Source organism: Pimephales promelas, chromosome 16 (assembly GCF_988280905.1).
Source record: "Pimephales promelas chromosome 16, fPimPro1.hap1.1, whole genome shotgun sequence".
Lineage (NCBI taxonomy): Eukaryota > Metazoa > Chordata > Actinopteri > Cypriniformes > Leuciscidae > Pimephales > Pimephales promelas.
Window position 1 is genome coordinate 14,685,663 of NC_142784.1, and position 16,899 is coordinate 14,702,561.

General features: G+C 36.7%; 1 protein-coding gene across 2 annotated transcripts in view; it reads right to left on the reverse strand.

Annotated features, from left to right (window-relative positions):
• Positions 1 to 16,899, reverse strand: part of aplp1 (amyloid beta precursor like protein 1) — a 71,120-nt gene that overhangs the window by 19,024 nt on the left and 35,197 nt on the right. For both annotated transcript variants that reach the window (XM_039670657.2, XM_039670656.2), the window contains exon 2: positions 6,157 to 6,342. In XM_039670657.2, the coding sequence (XP_039526591.2) occupies positions 6,157 to 6,342 (186 nt within the window). The remainder of the gene's footprint in view (positions 1 to 6,156; positions 6,343 to 16,899) is intronic.

Genomic DNA, 16,899 nt, shown 5'->3' on the forward strand with positions numbered 1-16,899 from the left:
ATTACATTTCTTTATAATTCTTTGAATTTACTGTGAAATTCGCTACTACTTTCTGAGTGGAAATTATATCTACAACAATCTCTTTTCAGAGCAGTTGCACATGGGAGTCCTTTTATATGCCCATATAGCTAAACCACACATGCAATTAATAGTAAGCCAGATAAATACATAATGGATGTATTTTTTTTTTTTTTTTTTGCTGATGGTTACTGTTCAATGTGAGACCTCTCATTTTACCACAAGAGGGAGTCGCTGAGTCAGGACTGCAGCAGTTTACAGTTAATAAAGAAAAAAAGAAAAACATTGCTGTGTTTGTCCAGCAAGAGGCGTCAGAAAACTCACTGCGTATTATTCACGGATTTCCAAAGCAATTACGCCTCACCTTCAAAACATGTTTGCAGGGGGACTGAGTCATTCTGAATCATCTGTATATTAGGATTTATTTTTGATTCAAACTAAAATCATAAACTGAGTCAAATAGGAGGGAGTATAGGAAGAGAGGGAAAAATGGATAGATATGTACGTATATTCAAGAATATACATGTGTAAACTGTCACATTAGGTTTGTTTCACTATATATGTTTTATATATAGATCAGATTTGACAAGACAAGGTCAGTTACACATAAAAAGGCCTTTTACTTGCAAGTTGTCAGTAAATATTCAACATGTTTCATATATATTCTATATTCTGGTCTCTCTCTCTCTCATTATAGAGAGAGTGAGAGAGAGAAATAACGCCCCCCCCCCCCCCCCACACACACACACACAACATATATATTAAAATTTATACGCATAAAAATGTAAAATATCGGGATGCAAGATTCGATCATGTCATCTTGTGTAGTGTGTTATAGTGGGTGACAACCTATGTTGCGTCTGCGATGCTTCACGACATCACAACAAAAAGACTAGCAAGTTTAATTTTTTTAACGGCCGTCCACGACGGTTCCGTCACATGTATGAGGTTGACCAATAGGAGCACAGACGCTTTTCCGTACACAACTTTCAAAAATGGCGAAACGAAAGAGAGACGATGGTGCTAACATTAAAACTAAAAGTAAAAATATATAAGAAAACAATATTTTACCTCAAGTTTTGACAATTGACAAAGCAATCCAGGAACGTGTCCATTGTCGGGTTTTCTTTCTTTTTTTTTTTACTTTTTTCTGAACACAGAACAGCCAATACAACACTCACAGCTTCATCCATTGTTTGTTTACGTTCGTTTACGGAAGTCACTCGCTACTAGTTTCGCCTTCTCGATGTCATCATGCGTGCCGTTAAAGACGGCATGCGATGACTGGTCAGTAAGCAACGTGTAGTCTGACGTGTCTTGTCCACGGCACGACAAGATTTTAGGAGTCAAAATCGCATAATCTGACACAGTGACAATCGTAACAGACAAAAAAATCGTGTAATCTGAACTAGGCATAAAATATAGGCTAAAAGATTTGCACCACAGACTGTAAAAAATATGGACAAAGCGTCTGTGACGTCACCCATAGACTCTCTGAAGAACGGGTTTGAGGCTGTTTATGGGGGGTATGGACGGCGCCATCTTGGAAAATCTTGAGAAATACAAAATACAAATGTTCAAAAGATACAGAGGTGGTATGATGTGTTGTGTTAGATCTTGGCCGAGACGTCAATCCATTGGGCGCAGCCCGTTATCAGCTGTCAATCAAAGTTAACCACCCTTATTTGTCATACATTTTATATCTAAATGCGATCTAAACTAACGAGTTAGAAAATAAAAAATCACGCCCCTCACAGTTGTCACGCACTCGGAACCTATCCAAAAATACAATAATGGAACCAACCTGTAAAAGCATGAATTTATGCTGTGAAAACGGACATTTTAACAAGGGATCAATGGAAATTTGCTCCCTTTTGGGACCTCCCTCTAGCGGATTTTAGATGTATTGCAGTCTTTCGCAGTTCTGGGTTAACACAGTCTCATCCCAAAAAGTCATATAACTGACGTCTTGGGGCGTATTTTGACCATACGTCAATATCCGCCTTTTTAGGGCCCCCTTAAACGTCGGTAGATGGCGATCCTGGGCCGTCATACAACTGACGCTTTACCCTTAACGTCAGTTAGGTGACGGGTTAGGTTTAGGGTTAGGTTTCGGCAGGGTCGGCGCTATGGTGGGGCATTCGAGGGCCGTGCCCCCCCTAGCGCTCATTGATGCCCCTCCTACCACAGTTTCTAATACAATGCTAAATCATAAATCAGATGTAGGCTATACAATACCAAATGTCCAGCAATCTATTTGAATAGCACATTGTGTTTAATTTGTTGTCTAATTGGATGTAATGTGTTGGTGCCAAGAATTTTCACGTGAAGAAATACATCCATCCAATTCTATTTTTTATCGCAAGTGTTGTTGGTCCAGTGGCAGAAATTTAGACTGGCATGCATGAGATTGTGGTTTCGAGTCCACACTCGTTTAGATATTTTTTTTCCCCATCATTATAACCGATTATGTTTATCAGTGGTTGTCAAGCAGGGACATGTTTGAGTGCATTTTACTTGTACGAATAGAGATTTCGCCGCAACAGATCAAGCGCGCGTCCGTGTGAAGATGTTTATTGTGGCAGCGCGAGACACAAGAGAACACTTTATCAGCACCACAGATCGAGTCAACGAGCACTTTGATCACTTGATTTAAAAAACAACACATTTCAGCGTGCTATATCGCCTCTTATTTAACAAATGAATGCTCTGTAAACCGGATATTTATTTGTATTGGTACATCCGTGCCGCGAGATGTATAAAAGTGCTGGGACAACATCGACCCTGGCAAAAAGTGGTGGGGAAATTCGCAAATAATAATTTTAAATAATAATTATAATAATAAAAGGTGTTTCGTTTTTTTTTTTTTTTTTTTTTTTTTTTTGCTTAAACGGCAGTGCCCCCCCGCTGATGACCCAATGCCCCTCCAGTAGATCTGCTCTGGCGCCGACTCTGGGTTTCGGTATGGGATAGAGTTAGGATCCCATAACCTCATCTACCGACGTTTAAGGGGGCCCTAAAAAGACGAATATTGACGTATGGTCAAAAGACGTCCCAAAAAATGTGTTATATGACGTCTTGGGATGAGACCGGGTTGTCTGGGTAGGCTTCTTTTTTCACATTAGAATGTTGCCGCTTGGTTTGCGCACACAATGTGCTGCATTTCAACATCCTTTAGCTGTAAATAGTCGCAGGATAACCATGAGTCCATTACTGCTTAATTATGATATATTGTTCGAATTAATGTGGTGTGGTATTTGCAAATATTCTTTGAAAATAGAGTATTGTCCTGGGTATATGCATGCATCGAATCCATTGGCACTGGGCTGAAACAAGTGAGAGTAATCTTACAGACATATGGGAAGGGATTATTATGTTCTAAACACGTCCACTGGCAGACTGCTAGTCTAAAGCTCATCCAGCCAGGAGAATGACATATTCTTTGGCCTCTTCATTCCATTTTGATGTCTCTCGTGCCAGCTTATGTATATGCCACGACGTGCCAGGCTAGAACGCAGGCACAATAATGCTTTTAAAAGCCATTAGTCAGAATGACTGGTTGACTGGTTCAGCCCAGATTAGAGCACAACGAGGTGATTTTACACTGTGGAGCTGTAGGGACAGTGTGTTGATTCAGACAAGGTTGGACAGACATTGCTGGCACTTTTAGCGCTCAGAGAGACAATACAGCTTTTTTTTTCAGGCTGACATCTCAATTTTCAGAATTGCTGTCATGCAATAATACAGGCTTAGATTATTGTGTGCCATGAAATACAGCAAATCTTATTCGGCGAGACGCATCGCTGTATTTGGCAATCGAGATATATCGAATGACCAGAAGAATGCAGGAAAGCGAGGAATTTTTCAATCTCGTTATCCGTCAAGAATGCAATGGAAGTTGGCATTGTACAACATTGTGAATCCATAGGCCTGCAGGGGAATGCTATTTTGCAATGATATCCTTAAGGGACGTGGAAGCGTGTTCGGAAACGCTGCTGTAAACTGATGAAAAACCGAGGAAAACAACCAGGCATCATTGATCATCCCTAATTCCTCTAGATGAGACAACAGGGAATGAAAACTTGCAATCCTCTTAGGAATCAGAGAATACGGCCACATTAGCCGCACAATATGTTTGAGCCCGAGGCGTACGGAGATCATAAATCTCCACTGCTGATTGATAGTGAAAAATATGGCCATTATCCTGCACACTTAATACGGGGAGAGTTAGAGAGAGATTTGCATCGAGTTCCCTGTGTATGCACATAAACGCCGTTGCACATTTTAGTCTTGTTTTACAATGCTAATATTAGAGCAGGCTGCCCTCGGCGTTCACCTTGAGAATATGCTTGAGTGGAGATTTGTCTGAGGATGCTTGTCCACATAGTAATTAAACCAATCACAGTGCATGCTAATGTGGGTGCGTGCGCTGAGTTTGATGTTATGAGCTTGACTGAAACTAAAGTACATGAGGTCAAAAGAACAGAATAAAAGTAGAGGAGGACGTTATATTACGTCATATATCACAATGATCCACTGGATGGAAAACAGCAATTGAATGGAACAGAACATGAGAAAAAAAAAAAAAAATGGAATCTTAAAAAAAAAATGGAATGGAATCAGAATAAAACAAACTAAATCAAATTGAAAAACAAAACACAAAAGATGTGGAACAGAATGTTACGATGGAATAGAAAAGACTGCTAAAATAGAATAGAACAGAAAACTGCAAATAAATATTAAACCTCAAAACAAAAATAAGGCTAGATTAAATTAGAATAGAGCGCAAAACCAAATCTGGTAACACTTTATTTTGATAGTCCACTTTAGACATTCTACTAACTATAAGTAACTTTGCAACTACATGTCAACTAGGTGTCATTAGAATATTAGTACACTATCTGGTTAAATATCTGCTAACATTTTGTTGGTCCCCCAACTAGGGATGGCCAAGCCAACGATTAATCGCGATTAATCGCGATTAATCGCATCCAAAATAAAAGTTTGTGTTTACATATTATATGTGTGTGTGGTGTGTATAATTATTTTGTATATATAAATACACACACATGCAAGTATATATTTAAGAAATATTTATACATAATTAATATTATGTATAAATATTTGATATATTAAGAAAACATTTTTCTTAAATATATACATGCATGTGTGGGTATTTATATATACAAAATAATTATACACACCACACACACATATATCATGTAAACACAAACTTTTATTTTGGATGCGATTAATCGTTGCCCATCCCAACAGATAATCTACTATAGACTATAGACCATTTCAAAAGATGTAAACAACACTGAAGCACTTCCTGTTTCAGTTTGTAACTGTTTTCTTTATTTCACATGTAAATAAAACATCTTAAAGATGTTTGTTTAACTTTTTGATTCAGTTTTAAATGTTCTGTTGGTTGTATTTTATCCCAGCTTTTATGTAGTGTTAAAAAACTGAAACAGGAAGTGCTTCTGGACCAGTGTTGTTTACATCTTGTGAAATGGTCTATAAGTAACTTGGCGACTACAAGTCAATTTATTCTCCTAACCCAAACCCTAACACCTAACCAGTCTACTATAGTCTACTAATACTCTAATGAGAGTTAGTTGACATGTAGTTGCAAAATTAGAGTTAGTAGAATGTCTAAAGTGGACAATCGAAATAAAGTGGAACTCAAAATACTGTTAATAAAGCTAAAAAAGAAGATAATAGAGCACATCAAAACAAATGGAACAGAATGTAACAATGAAATAGAAAATTCTAGACTAAAAGTGAATAGAATAGAGCACAAAACCGAACACTGTGAACAAAGCTAAAACTCAAAACAAAACAAATAGAAGAGAATAGAGCAAAAACACAAAACAAAATTGAAAATAAAAATATTGAAAAGAATTGACTAAAATTGAAGCACAAAACAAGTGTAGTAAATGAATATCACAACAAAATAATACAGCACAAACAAACTAAAAACAGATGAAACAAAATGCAGCAATGAAATAGAAAACACTAGACTAAAATAGAATAGAGCAGAGCACAAACAAAGCTTGTGCAAACAAAGCTCAAAACTAAATAAACAGGAGAGAAAACGAAACAAAACAAAACCAAATCAGAATCGAATCGCACCTCTTGGCAGTATGACAGGATCTTGCTGGGCTGGGTGAAGCATCCCTGTCGCCCCTGAGGATCTGGTTCCCACTGTCCGCTCTCAGTGTTCATGTGTAGAAGCTGACGGCCACAAAACATGGCAATCTGAGGTTCTGCCACACGAGGACCGCTAACCGGTCCATTCACCTCCGTCATGGCCAGAGCCTGAGAAAGAGAGAGAGAGATTTTGAATTTTATGCTGATTCAAAGTCAAGGTGACTCTGAATTCTACAGTAAAACATTGCATTCGCTGTACACATGTATTATGTTCTTGCAGAGGCTTTCTTGCACAAACAGATTTGTAACTAACCAAAGCAAGAAGTCAATTCAAGTGGCAATCTGTTAAAACGCATTGCAATAGAGTAGACAAATTCAAGGGGAAACTAGGATACAACACCTTTATCTTCTAGAGAAGATATGCACACTTTATATATTGTATATTGAGAAAGTGAGAGAACTCAAATTGTTCGGAGTGGCCTACATTCCTGATAAAAACAAGTGAAGCCTGGCTGCTTGTTATTACTGCAAACCACGGAGCGATAAGAAATATTTGAGGCCAGCAAAAATTCAGAGCGATAGGAAAGTGGAAAGGACAGGACGAGGAGAGACACGGAGACTGGGAAGAAGAGTGAGTACAGTTGTTATCACTGTCCTGACAGCGAGGAGGAAATATAACATGGAGCCTCATTATTGAATTTCAAATTGAGCCAGCAAGCCAGACCGGCTGATAACCCTAAACGCAGCTTATCCATCTTCCATCAAAACTGTGCGTGCAACTGGAGGACAGGCAATGACAGGACACTGAGCTGCAGATGTGCACAGCAACAACTTTTGTCTCTGTACACTAGTCGCAAATATGTCTGCTTACCCCCCGGGCGGAAATAAAAGTGTTAACGAATTAAAAAGGGCAAAGGGGGAATAATTATCTTTAAAAAGGCTTAAGAAGCACATAATAATTCATCAACACAAACTGCCAATTTCTCTGTGACTATGGTATTTATTCTGCACTTCTTGATGATCTCCGGCTGTGTTAGGAATGGAAAACTGTGTATACTGCCATGTGTAAAAACAGCATTTAAATAAATAAATAAATAAATAAATAAATACACTCTATAAATAATAAATATGAAGAGTTCAGATGCAAAAGCCTCTAAATGCCATTTGAAATTTTCTTCTAGAATGGTCATTTTTGTCAAGCTTGTATATTTAAGTTCAGTAATTTCACTTAAATGGCAATTAATAGGTAATCTTCATTGCTATTTAAGTGAAATTACTGAACTTAAATATACAAGCTTGATAAAAATGATCATTTTAGAAGAAAATTTCAAATGGCATTTAGAGGTTTTTGCATCTGAGCTCTTCATATATTAAATGTAATAAATAAATAGAATTCATAAATAAAATAATACAAATAAAGTAATAAAAAAAATAAACACTGTATTAAAAAATATGAATGATCGATAAATAAACAAATATTACATAGTATGCAACCATTAATTTTGAACTGTGTGTTCAATATCAGTGGAGATAAAATTGGATTACACATGGAAAATAAAGTTACGTAAAAAAAAAAAAAAAAAAAAAATCTGGATCATTCGTCTTATTGAAAATTGAAAGTGCATTGCATTTACATATACTATAGGCAAATATAGTGTTCAGGTGTTCCATGGATTAAAAAACACAGTGTATACATTGCGTGAAATAGTAAGAGAGTGTGTTATTGTTATTGTGTGTTATCCGTTCGGTTCTCGCCCTTCTCTCTCACATCACTCAGTTTCTAGTTCATTCACATCCTCCCTTTCTCTTTGGCAAAGGATGTAGGTATTGATCTGAAATCTGTTCAGCACTCCTGGAGGAAGGGCCCCGGGGACAGTCACGCATGCAGAGCAAACAGTAACCCCGTGCTAGAGTCAGATGTTAATACAAGCTCATTGACCACTAGGTCATTTGAGTACAGCAACACAGAGCAGGAAACAAAGGATCAGGCGAGAAGAGAAAGTCTAATCAGGGGAGAGGCTTCATTTCATCTCGGTACCTATCTACCCATTTCACTGTTTAAAGCTTAGTAGCGCTACAGACTAATTGCTTCTCAGCAACGAGGAACAAATGAGTGTTTGTTTCTGTGTTTGTATATTACATGCATGCCCTTTGTCTTCTGTAGGGACAAGCCACACATAATATATATATATATATATATATATATATATATATATATATATATATATATACTGTAAAAAAAATATTGTTAGTTTAACTTAAAAAAGTAAGTAACCTGGTTGCCTTAAAATTTTAAGTTCATTGAAATTGAAAAAGTGAGTTAATACAATGAAGGAGAATGATTTAATCATCAGAAACTCAAAATTATATGTTATCTGAACTAAATAAATTATTTAAGTTGATTTGACAAAAGAAAAATGTTGCGATTACTAATTAAGAAAATATTTTTTTACAGTGTATATATAGATGTTGCAGATATTGTAATCAAAAGACTGTTGTTACTTAACTCACTTTAATAATCCCAAAGCAAATCAAATCAGATATATGGCTGAGGTCATATTTAATTTAGAAAGTGAAGAACTGTATGGTGACCATATAAATGTTACTTAAAAAATGGCATGGAAAAAAGAACAACATAACAATAATAGTGTTTTTAAATCCTTCATAATTTATAGAACATATTATAAAATAAACAACAAAAAACAAAGATTTTGAGACCACAAAATACTGGCGACGACTGATATTGCTGCTTTTCAGAAGAGAGAATTACTGCGCCTTTCAAAAGCGTCATTAATCTGGGGTTTGCCTGCGCTGGAGTGATTTATCCTGGATTAAGTCTATAAATTACAGCCAAATTTATACCAGGGTACAGACACTGAATTGAAGAGAGAGGCAGATTGTTAAAAAGTGTCAGACAGAGCACTAGCTTTGCATATCCTGACACACAACCACAATTGGATATCAAAATCATCTAAAAAGTCAAGAAAAATTCAACAGAATTTTTATAGCGGTATGTTATTCCCCATTAATAGATAGATGACACAGGCTCATCCGGGTTACTGAAGTCAACAGCGCTATACGTTTGCTAGGAACGTTTTTTTCTTTGTGGAAATTTTGCGTTTGGTGAGCTAAAAAAATATTTCAACTCAAATCAGTCAAATCAATATTTCGTGTACAGTTGTTTAAAGGGGTGATGAACTGAGAAATCAAATTTTCCTTGAGCTTTTGATATCTAAGAGGTCATCGTATTATATGAATATCCTGTAAGTTTCAGAAATGAAAACGTCCTTGTTAGTCCAATAAAAGCTTTTATTGACACCAGGCTCAGCAAACGACTCGTTTTTCAAAGTGGGGAACTATGGCGTCAAAGAGGATAAAACACCACCACCCCAGCAGAAGATCAACGCCTACTTCAACACGGCCGGTTTAGCCCCGCTCACCGATTCGCGCATTACACGCATATCTAAAAACATAGATGCCTACCTCGTGATGACAAACCGGGTTGAGAGTGAAACTCATTATAATATGCAAAACTGTGATCCACTCACAGCAGTGGGCGTTTACTTCCAAGTCTTCAATTCGAGACGTCCATAAAAACCGAGCGTTTTTGAGCTGGGCTCAAAACTAGGTTAGAAAATAGCCTATTACTTATTCATTTTGATGTTTTTGAATGCAAAAACCATAAGTTGACCTCAGACAACAATATTTAAAAAAAAATTAAAAAGCCAGTTCATGACCCCTTTAACTATGTCATCCAGTATCGTGGACTTGATCTCTCTCGTTTCATACTGCCATTTTGTTCTGCCATTTTGATTGTTTTGTACACTGTAATGGATTAGAAGATAACAAACGGGTATGATTTAAAATCTTAAAATTTAAAATTGATTTTGTGATCAATATTTTTTTATTTTAAGTTAACATACCAGATACAAATCAAGGCTCACTGAACTATATACAAACAGATGCCATGAAAACTCTCCACATATAAGAATATATGAAGAGTTCAGATGCAAAAGCCTCTAAATGCCATTTGAAATTTTTTTCTTTAATGATGATTTTTTGTCAAACTTGTATATTTAAGTTCAGTAATTTCACTTAAATAACAATTAATAGGTAATTATCATTGCCATTTAAGTGAAATCACTGAACTTAAATATACAAGCTTGATAAAAAATGATCATTCTAGAAGAAAATTTCCAATGGCACTTAGAGGCTTGCATCTGAACTCTTCATATATATATATATATATATATATATATATATATAATAACAATAATGATATATATTTATAAGAAATTACAGAGAGAGGGAGATGTAGGATGTTAAAATCTTAGTTCTTCTAACAGAATGTTTGCAATTTTTGTCCAGCTCTGAATAGTGTTGTCACTTGCGCCATTGACCTTGGCAGTGGTGCCTTCCAACAATACAAAGTCTCTGAAATATGATAACCATGTGAAAGAAGTTGGTTCGGCTCTATCCATACCTTTAATATAGTCTTTTTAGCAGCCGTACTAGCTGACAGTAAGGCCCTCAATCTCAATCTTAATCTCAAATCAATATTTCTTATCCCCATAATTAAATATTTGGTGAAAAGCTGTGTAATAACTGGTATGACTGCACTGTATGACTGTCTAGTTTGAACTTGCCGTGTTAGCAAATGCTCTCTCTGCAGAAGCTTTGCATTTAAAGAGCTATAATAAAATATTTCAATTCAGATCAATATTTCATGTATAATTATATAATTATAAAACCCTGATCACCATGTTTTTAAATTCTAAAATAATTGCATATATTTAATTCTAAACAAATTCGATAAATCAAAGTGTTCCATGGTCTATGTCAGGCTAATTCAAGCAAGGATAATGTCCTTTTCATCACACAACTAGTCATTTTGATCAGTGGCCAAGAGTGATTTTAAGAGAACCGTAATGACTAATGACAAACAGCACATTGCAACATGTGATTATAACACCAGAACGGGGTGTGCGTCAGTTCTGAATATGATTCTGCCACGCGTGAAGTCTGAGGGGGAGTGCTGGTGCGAGGTTGCACGACTCACTTGTAGGTGGAAAGACGCAATCAGAGCAAAAAAAAAAAAAAAGCTTTTCAGAAGCTTGTCACATTTTTTTTTTTTTTTTACACTCCGAAGCTTGCTGCATTTCAATGGCATCCCCAGTGAGGGCACCAGTCTAGCAACCCTGGCAAAGACTGGAAACTCAGCGTACTTTAATCTTCAATGACAGAGTGAATGACAGACACACAGCACTCAGGCAACCAATTAGACTGGAGATACCCACAGGGAGGGGAGAGAGAGAGAGAGAGAGAGCAAGAGAGAGAGGCGAAATGTAAAACTGATCAAAGGAAAACCCTGCCTCTGCTGGCCAATGCAAAAATGTTTGAAGTCCTAATTAAAATTTATGAGGAAATAAATATATAAATTTGAGCTGTAAATATACAGTAAATATACAGAGCCCGCAGAAGATAGATAGAGAGAGAGAGAGAGAGAGAGAGAGAGAGAGAGAGAGAGAGAGAGAGAGAGAGAGAGAGAGAGAGAGAGAGAGAGAGAGAGAGAGAGAGAGAGAGAGAGAGAGAGAGCAGCATTAGTGTGGAGCTGAGAATAATAGGAAAATACCATTAGGAGACTGTTGGATTAAAAATGCTGAAAAAAAAAAGGCTTGACGAATGGGTTTGTACCGCCGCTGCAATGTTTGCAGTGCCAGTGCATAGTTGTGTGTGTGTGTGCCAAAGGCTCAGAGAGAATCCTGGTGTCATGACCTTGCGCTAGTCATCGCTGACTTTCAGCTGTCGATTACTCATGAAACTGTTCTGAAGGAAGACAACATCTGCTCACGCCACTCTTATTTCGAGTAAGACAGATTACCAGTTAAATATGTACAGTATAGATTATGGTGCATGTGTATGTATATATATATATATATATATATACACTCACCTAAAGGATTATTAACACCTGTTCAATTTCTCATTAATGCAATTATCTGATAACCAATCACATTGCAGTTGCTTCAATGCATTTAGGGGTGTGGTCCTGGTCAAGACAATCTTGTGAACTCCAAACTCCTGAACTTTCTTTCCTGAATGGGAAAGAAAGGTGATTTAAGCAATTTTGAGTGTGGCATGGTTGTTGGTGCCAGACGGGCCGGTCTGAGTATTTCCCAATCTGCTCAGTTACTGGGATTTTCACGCACAACCATTTCTAGTGTTTACAAAGAATGGTGTGAAAAGGGAAAAACATCCAGTATGCGGCAGTGCTGTGGGCGAAAATGCCTTGTTGATGCTAGAGGTCAGAGGAGAATGGGCCGACTGATTCAAGCTGATTGAAGAGAAACTAGACTGAAATAACCACTCGTTACAACCGAGGTATGCAGCAAAGCATTTGTAAAGCCACAACACACACAACCTTGAGGCAGATGGGCTACAACAGCAGAAGACCCCATTGGCTACCACTCATCTCCATTACAAATATAGGAAAAAGAGGCTACAATTTACAAAAGCTCACCAAAAATTGGACAGTTGAAGACTGAAAATTTGTTGTCTGGTCTGATGAGACTCGATTTCTTTTGAGACATTCAGGTGGTAGAGTCAGAATTTGGCGTAAACAGAATGAGAACATGGATCCATCATGCCTTGTTACCACTGTGCAGGCTGGTGGTGGTGGTGTAATGGTGTGGGGGATGTTTTCTTTGCACACTTTAGGCCCCTTAGTGCCAATTGAGTTTAAATGCCACGGCCTACCTGAGCATTGTTTCTGACCATGTCCATCTCTTTTTGGCCACCATGTACCGCCAAATGCGTCATCAAGACAAGAAGCAGCATGTAGTCGACAAAGCACTGAGGAGGCGTCTTAGCGTTTGATCAGTTTTAAGAAAAGGTTGGTGAGGATGGGAAAAATAATACATTACTGTGGAAACTTTGCCCGCCAATAAAATAATTGTTGTAGTGGTTGTATATGAGTTGTGGCAATAATAAAAAAAAAAAAAAAAAAAAATATATATATATATATATATATTTTTTTTTTTAATATAATGTGTATATATATATATATATATATATATAGCTCACAGCAACATATGGAAAAAAAGAACTAAAATACAAATCACCCCCCCCCCCCCCCCCCCCATTGACTTATTATACATTATATTGAACCTTAGATCAATTATGTAGTAGTGACATGAAAACTCTGTCAACTATAATTTTAATTTTGGGTGAACGATACAATACATATTGTCACTATCCAAAATACATTGTTGCATTTTTGTATTGTGATATATTGTGACACATTATATTTTTACACCCCTAATATATATATATATATATATATATATATATATGCAATATAATATGCCTTATTAGATCAACAAATCTACGAAACTTCAGTTACAACAGTAAAAACAACATTGGTTTTTGAGCAAAACATAAAATGAATCATCATTTAACACTAATGCATCTCTAATATGGGTTCAATGAGTACTAAAATAGAAATAAAACAGAACAAATTGAGCAAGTGATGTGTAGAACTTGAAAATCTGTGTAGATTCAGTGCGGGCCTATTTGATTACATTACAATGAACCAAAACATACACAATTTAACATGAAAGGGAAAAGCTTTTATTAAGACCTTTGATGTGTTTTAAAACAGGATAAATCAGGGCATGATACGGGACCTACGCCTCTATCTACCGAAACACTGCTCAGATAATGAGATGAGATTATTTTTTTTTTAACTGGAGGAAGGTCAAAGCCACATGGGAGACTTCCGGACATTTGAGAAGATAACCTGCCTGCATGCTTTCGAGCTCTTAGTTCCATGTGCACACATGGCACAAACACACATTAGAAACACACACAGCCCAGATCAATTTGCTGTACAATCCTGCTCCTTCAATCGATATCAGTGCATCAGGAGCCCTGAGGTCTGATCTAAAACATGCACACACACGCACAGAAGGTTTGTTATACCAAGCGTTTTGGCTTTGGCCAGATTGCATTCTGAGAATAGCAAAAACGCATGACTCCATGATTTGCATCATGTTATTAATTCTTGCAGTCTACTAAAACCTGAGCTGAGTTACACAATGGTTCTTCAGCTAAAGTACAATGCAGCAGTGTGCAGCTGTTAGTGTATTGGGGATGACAAATGAATGCATGCTCTTATTCACTACAGGATACAAATATCATACATTTAAGACAGTCTTTTATCTTGCTTGTTGAAGACAGATGTCATCACTCTAATGTTGTTTCAAACCTGACAGAACAGTTTACCAGTCAGACTTTTCAAAGCAATTATGAATAGAAATTTGACCTTTTAAGGTAACAAACAAACAAAACAAAAAACCTAAACATGTAAAAGTAGCCCATTTTGTGAGCTAAACTTCCGTTCAAAGGTTTGGGTCAGTAAGATTTTGAAAGTGACTGTGAAGACATATTAGATTTCTGTTGCAAATAAATGCAGTTTGATTATTTTTTACTTCAACAAATCCTGAAAAAATCCTGCATGTTTTCAACATTAATAATCAGAAATGTTTCTATGTTTTCAAAATTGAACAGTTGAAGACTGGAAATTTGTTGCCTGGTCTGATGAATCTCGATTTCTGTTGAGACATTCAGATTAGTCTGAATTTGGCGTAAACAGAATGAGAACATGGATCCATCATGCTTTGTTACCACTGTGCAGGCTGGTGGTCGTGGTGTAATGGTGTGGGGGATGTTTTCTTGGCACACTTTAGGCCCCTTAGTGCCAATTGGGCATCGTTTAAATGCCACGGCCTACCTGAGCATTGTTTCTGACCATGTCCATCCCTTTATGGCCACCTGTACTATCTATCTATCTATCTATCTATCTATCTATCTATCTATCTATCTATCTATCTATCTATCTATCTATCTATCTATCTATCTATCTATCTATCTATCTATCTTTTTCCCACATTGAAACTTTAGAGCCCATAGCTCGTTCACTTTCATTATACTGACAAAAGTGACTGGTAGATTCTTAAACAACATCTTTAGTGTTCAATTGTGTAGAAAGAAAGAACATCATAAAGATATGGGTTTGGCAAAATACCAGGCTGAGTAAATAATTACCGTTTTTCGGGTGAACTCTATCTTTAAGTTCTCTGCTTGGGGAGATTTAACTGCAGCAAAGCGAACGATGCATGTAAACAATATCTAATAGCGAACTCCCCTGCAGATAGAACCAACAACACGCCATTATTAGATACAAAAAGGAAACAGGGATATGGAATCGAGTTTTTTTTTTTTGCTCTGAGGCACACAGTGGAATTAGCGAAAGATGATAATGAAAAAAAACAACATCAAAAGAGGTACTGAAATGCTTCCCGAGTAAAAGAAAACATTTTGCTGTACGATAATATACTGTGGCATTCATATGCCTCCTTCAATAGGAATTGAGGCATTTCATACTACGTCTTGCTAAAAAGCAAATCCCATCAATGCAGATTTAGTCATTGCTCCATTTTAATCGGGCCACGCCATCTCGCAAATGTAATTAGATTACATTCTGATCCATTCCGTTATGTTCAGTTTGATTCAGTTCAAAAGCTTTATTATCCATTAAATTTAAAAACAGAAAATTATATTTGACTCATAATGCAAGTCACACGCTCCATTGTAATTCTATTGAAGAGCTTCATTTGATTCCTGTGTGCTCTTGAACTCTAACATTCAGCAACCGTCGATTAAACCCTGTTAAACGGTCGTGACTACATTCACAAACAACACCGGCTCTAATTCACTGCTTCTCTCTGTCTCCATCTGTACAATGGAAACTCAAGATTGTATCGTGCAAAAGGCCATGCACACAAAGCTCAAGCCGTTCAAAGCAGAGCATGCACTTGTTTTTGGAGGGTTTACGTTGTGATCGATTTTCCTTCACGTCAAAGTGAAGTTCAGCAAGCTGTATGTTTCCCCACAGCTCATTCATGCAGAGAGCAAGTGTCCGCTTTAGCCGAGTGAAACTCCTTAATAGGGTAGCCAGAACTGGGACTCAAATGGACAACAAATGGAATTGGGAAGGGGAGCACAGACAAACATCCACATAGTACACTGAAATGGGATTTGGCTCAAGACTTTAAACCAATTACTTTTAACCTAAACAAACCACACACACTAGTATGAAGGGCATGAACAGACTAGTTAAACATTGGCATAGAAAGATATCGTTTCGAGTTGGTATTTTTTTTTATTTTATTTTTTACTTCTATACTTAAGGACACATTAACTTGATCAAAAGTGACAGATAACAGATTTATGATTTTACAAAAGATTTACAATTTCAAATAAATGCTTTTTTTACTTTCTGCTCAAAGTATTTAAAAAGAAGCAGTTTTCAAAAAAATATAAAGCTAAACTTTCAAAACTGATAATATTAATAAGTGAGCAGCAAATCAGCAAATTAGAATGATTTGTTAAGGATCGTGAAAATGAAGACTGGAAATCTTGGATTTGGAAATGAGTTTGCTTTGGTCTTTTGCATATAAGAGGTCTAAGAGGATTTATTGAATCAAGCTCCAAAAATGGCTTGTTCTGAAAACGCAAGTAGAACCCATTATAATCACTGATGCTGTCTATACTGGATACAGTACAGATGCGCTTTATTTGCTTGAATCTGCTGACAACAGGACAAATGAAGTCTAAAGGAATTTTGGGTCTGACGCATCTTGTTTAAATGGTTCATTGGCTCAT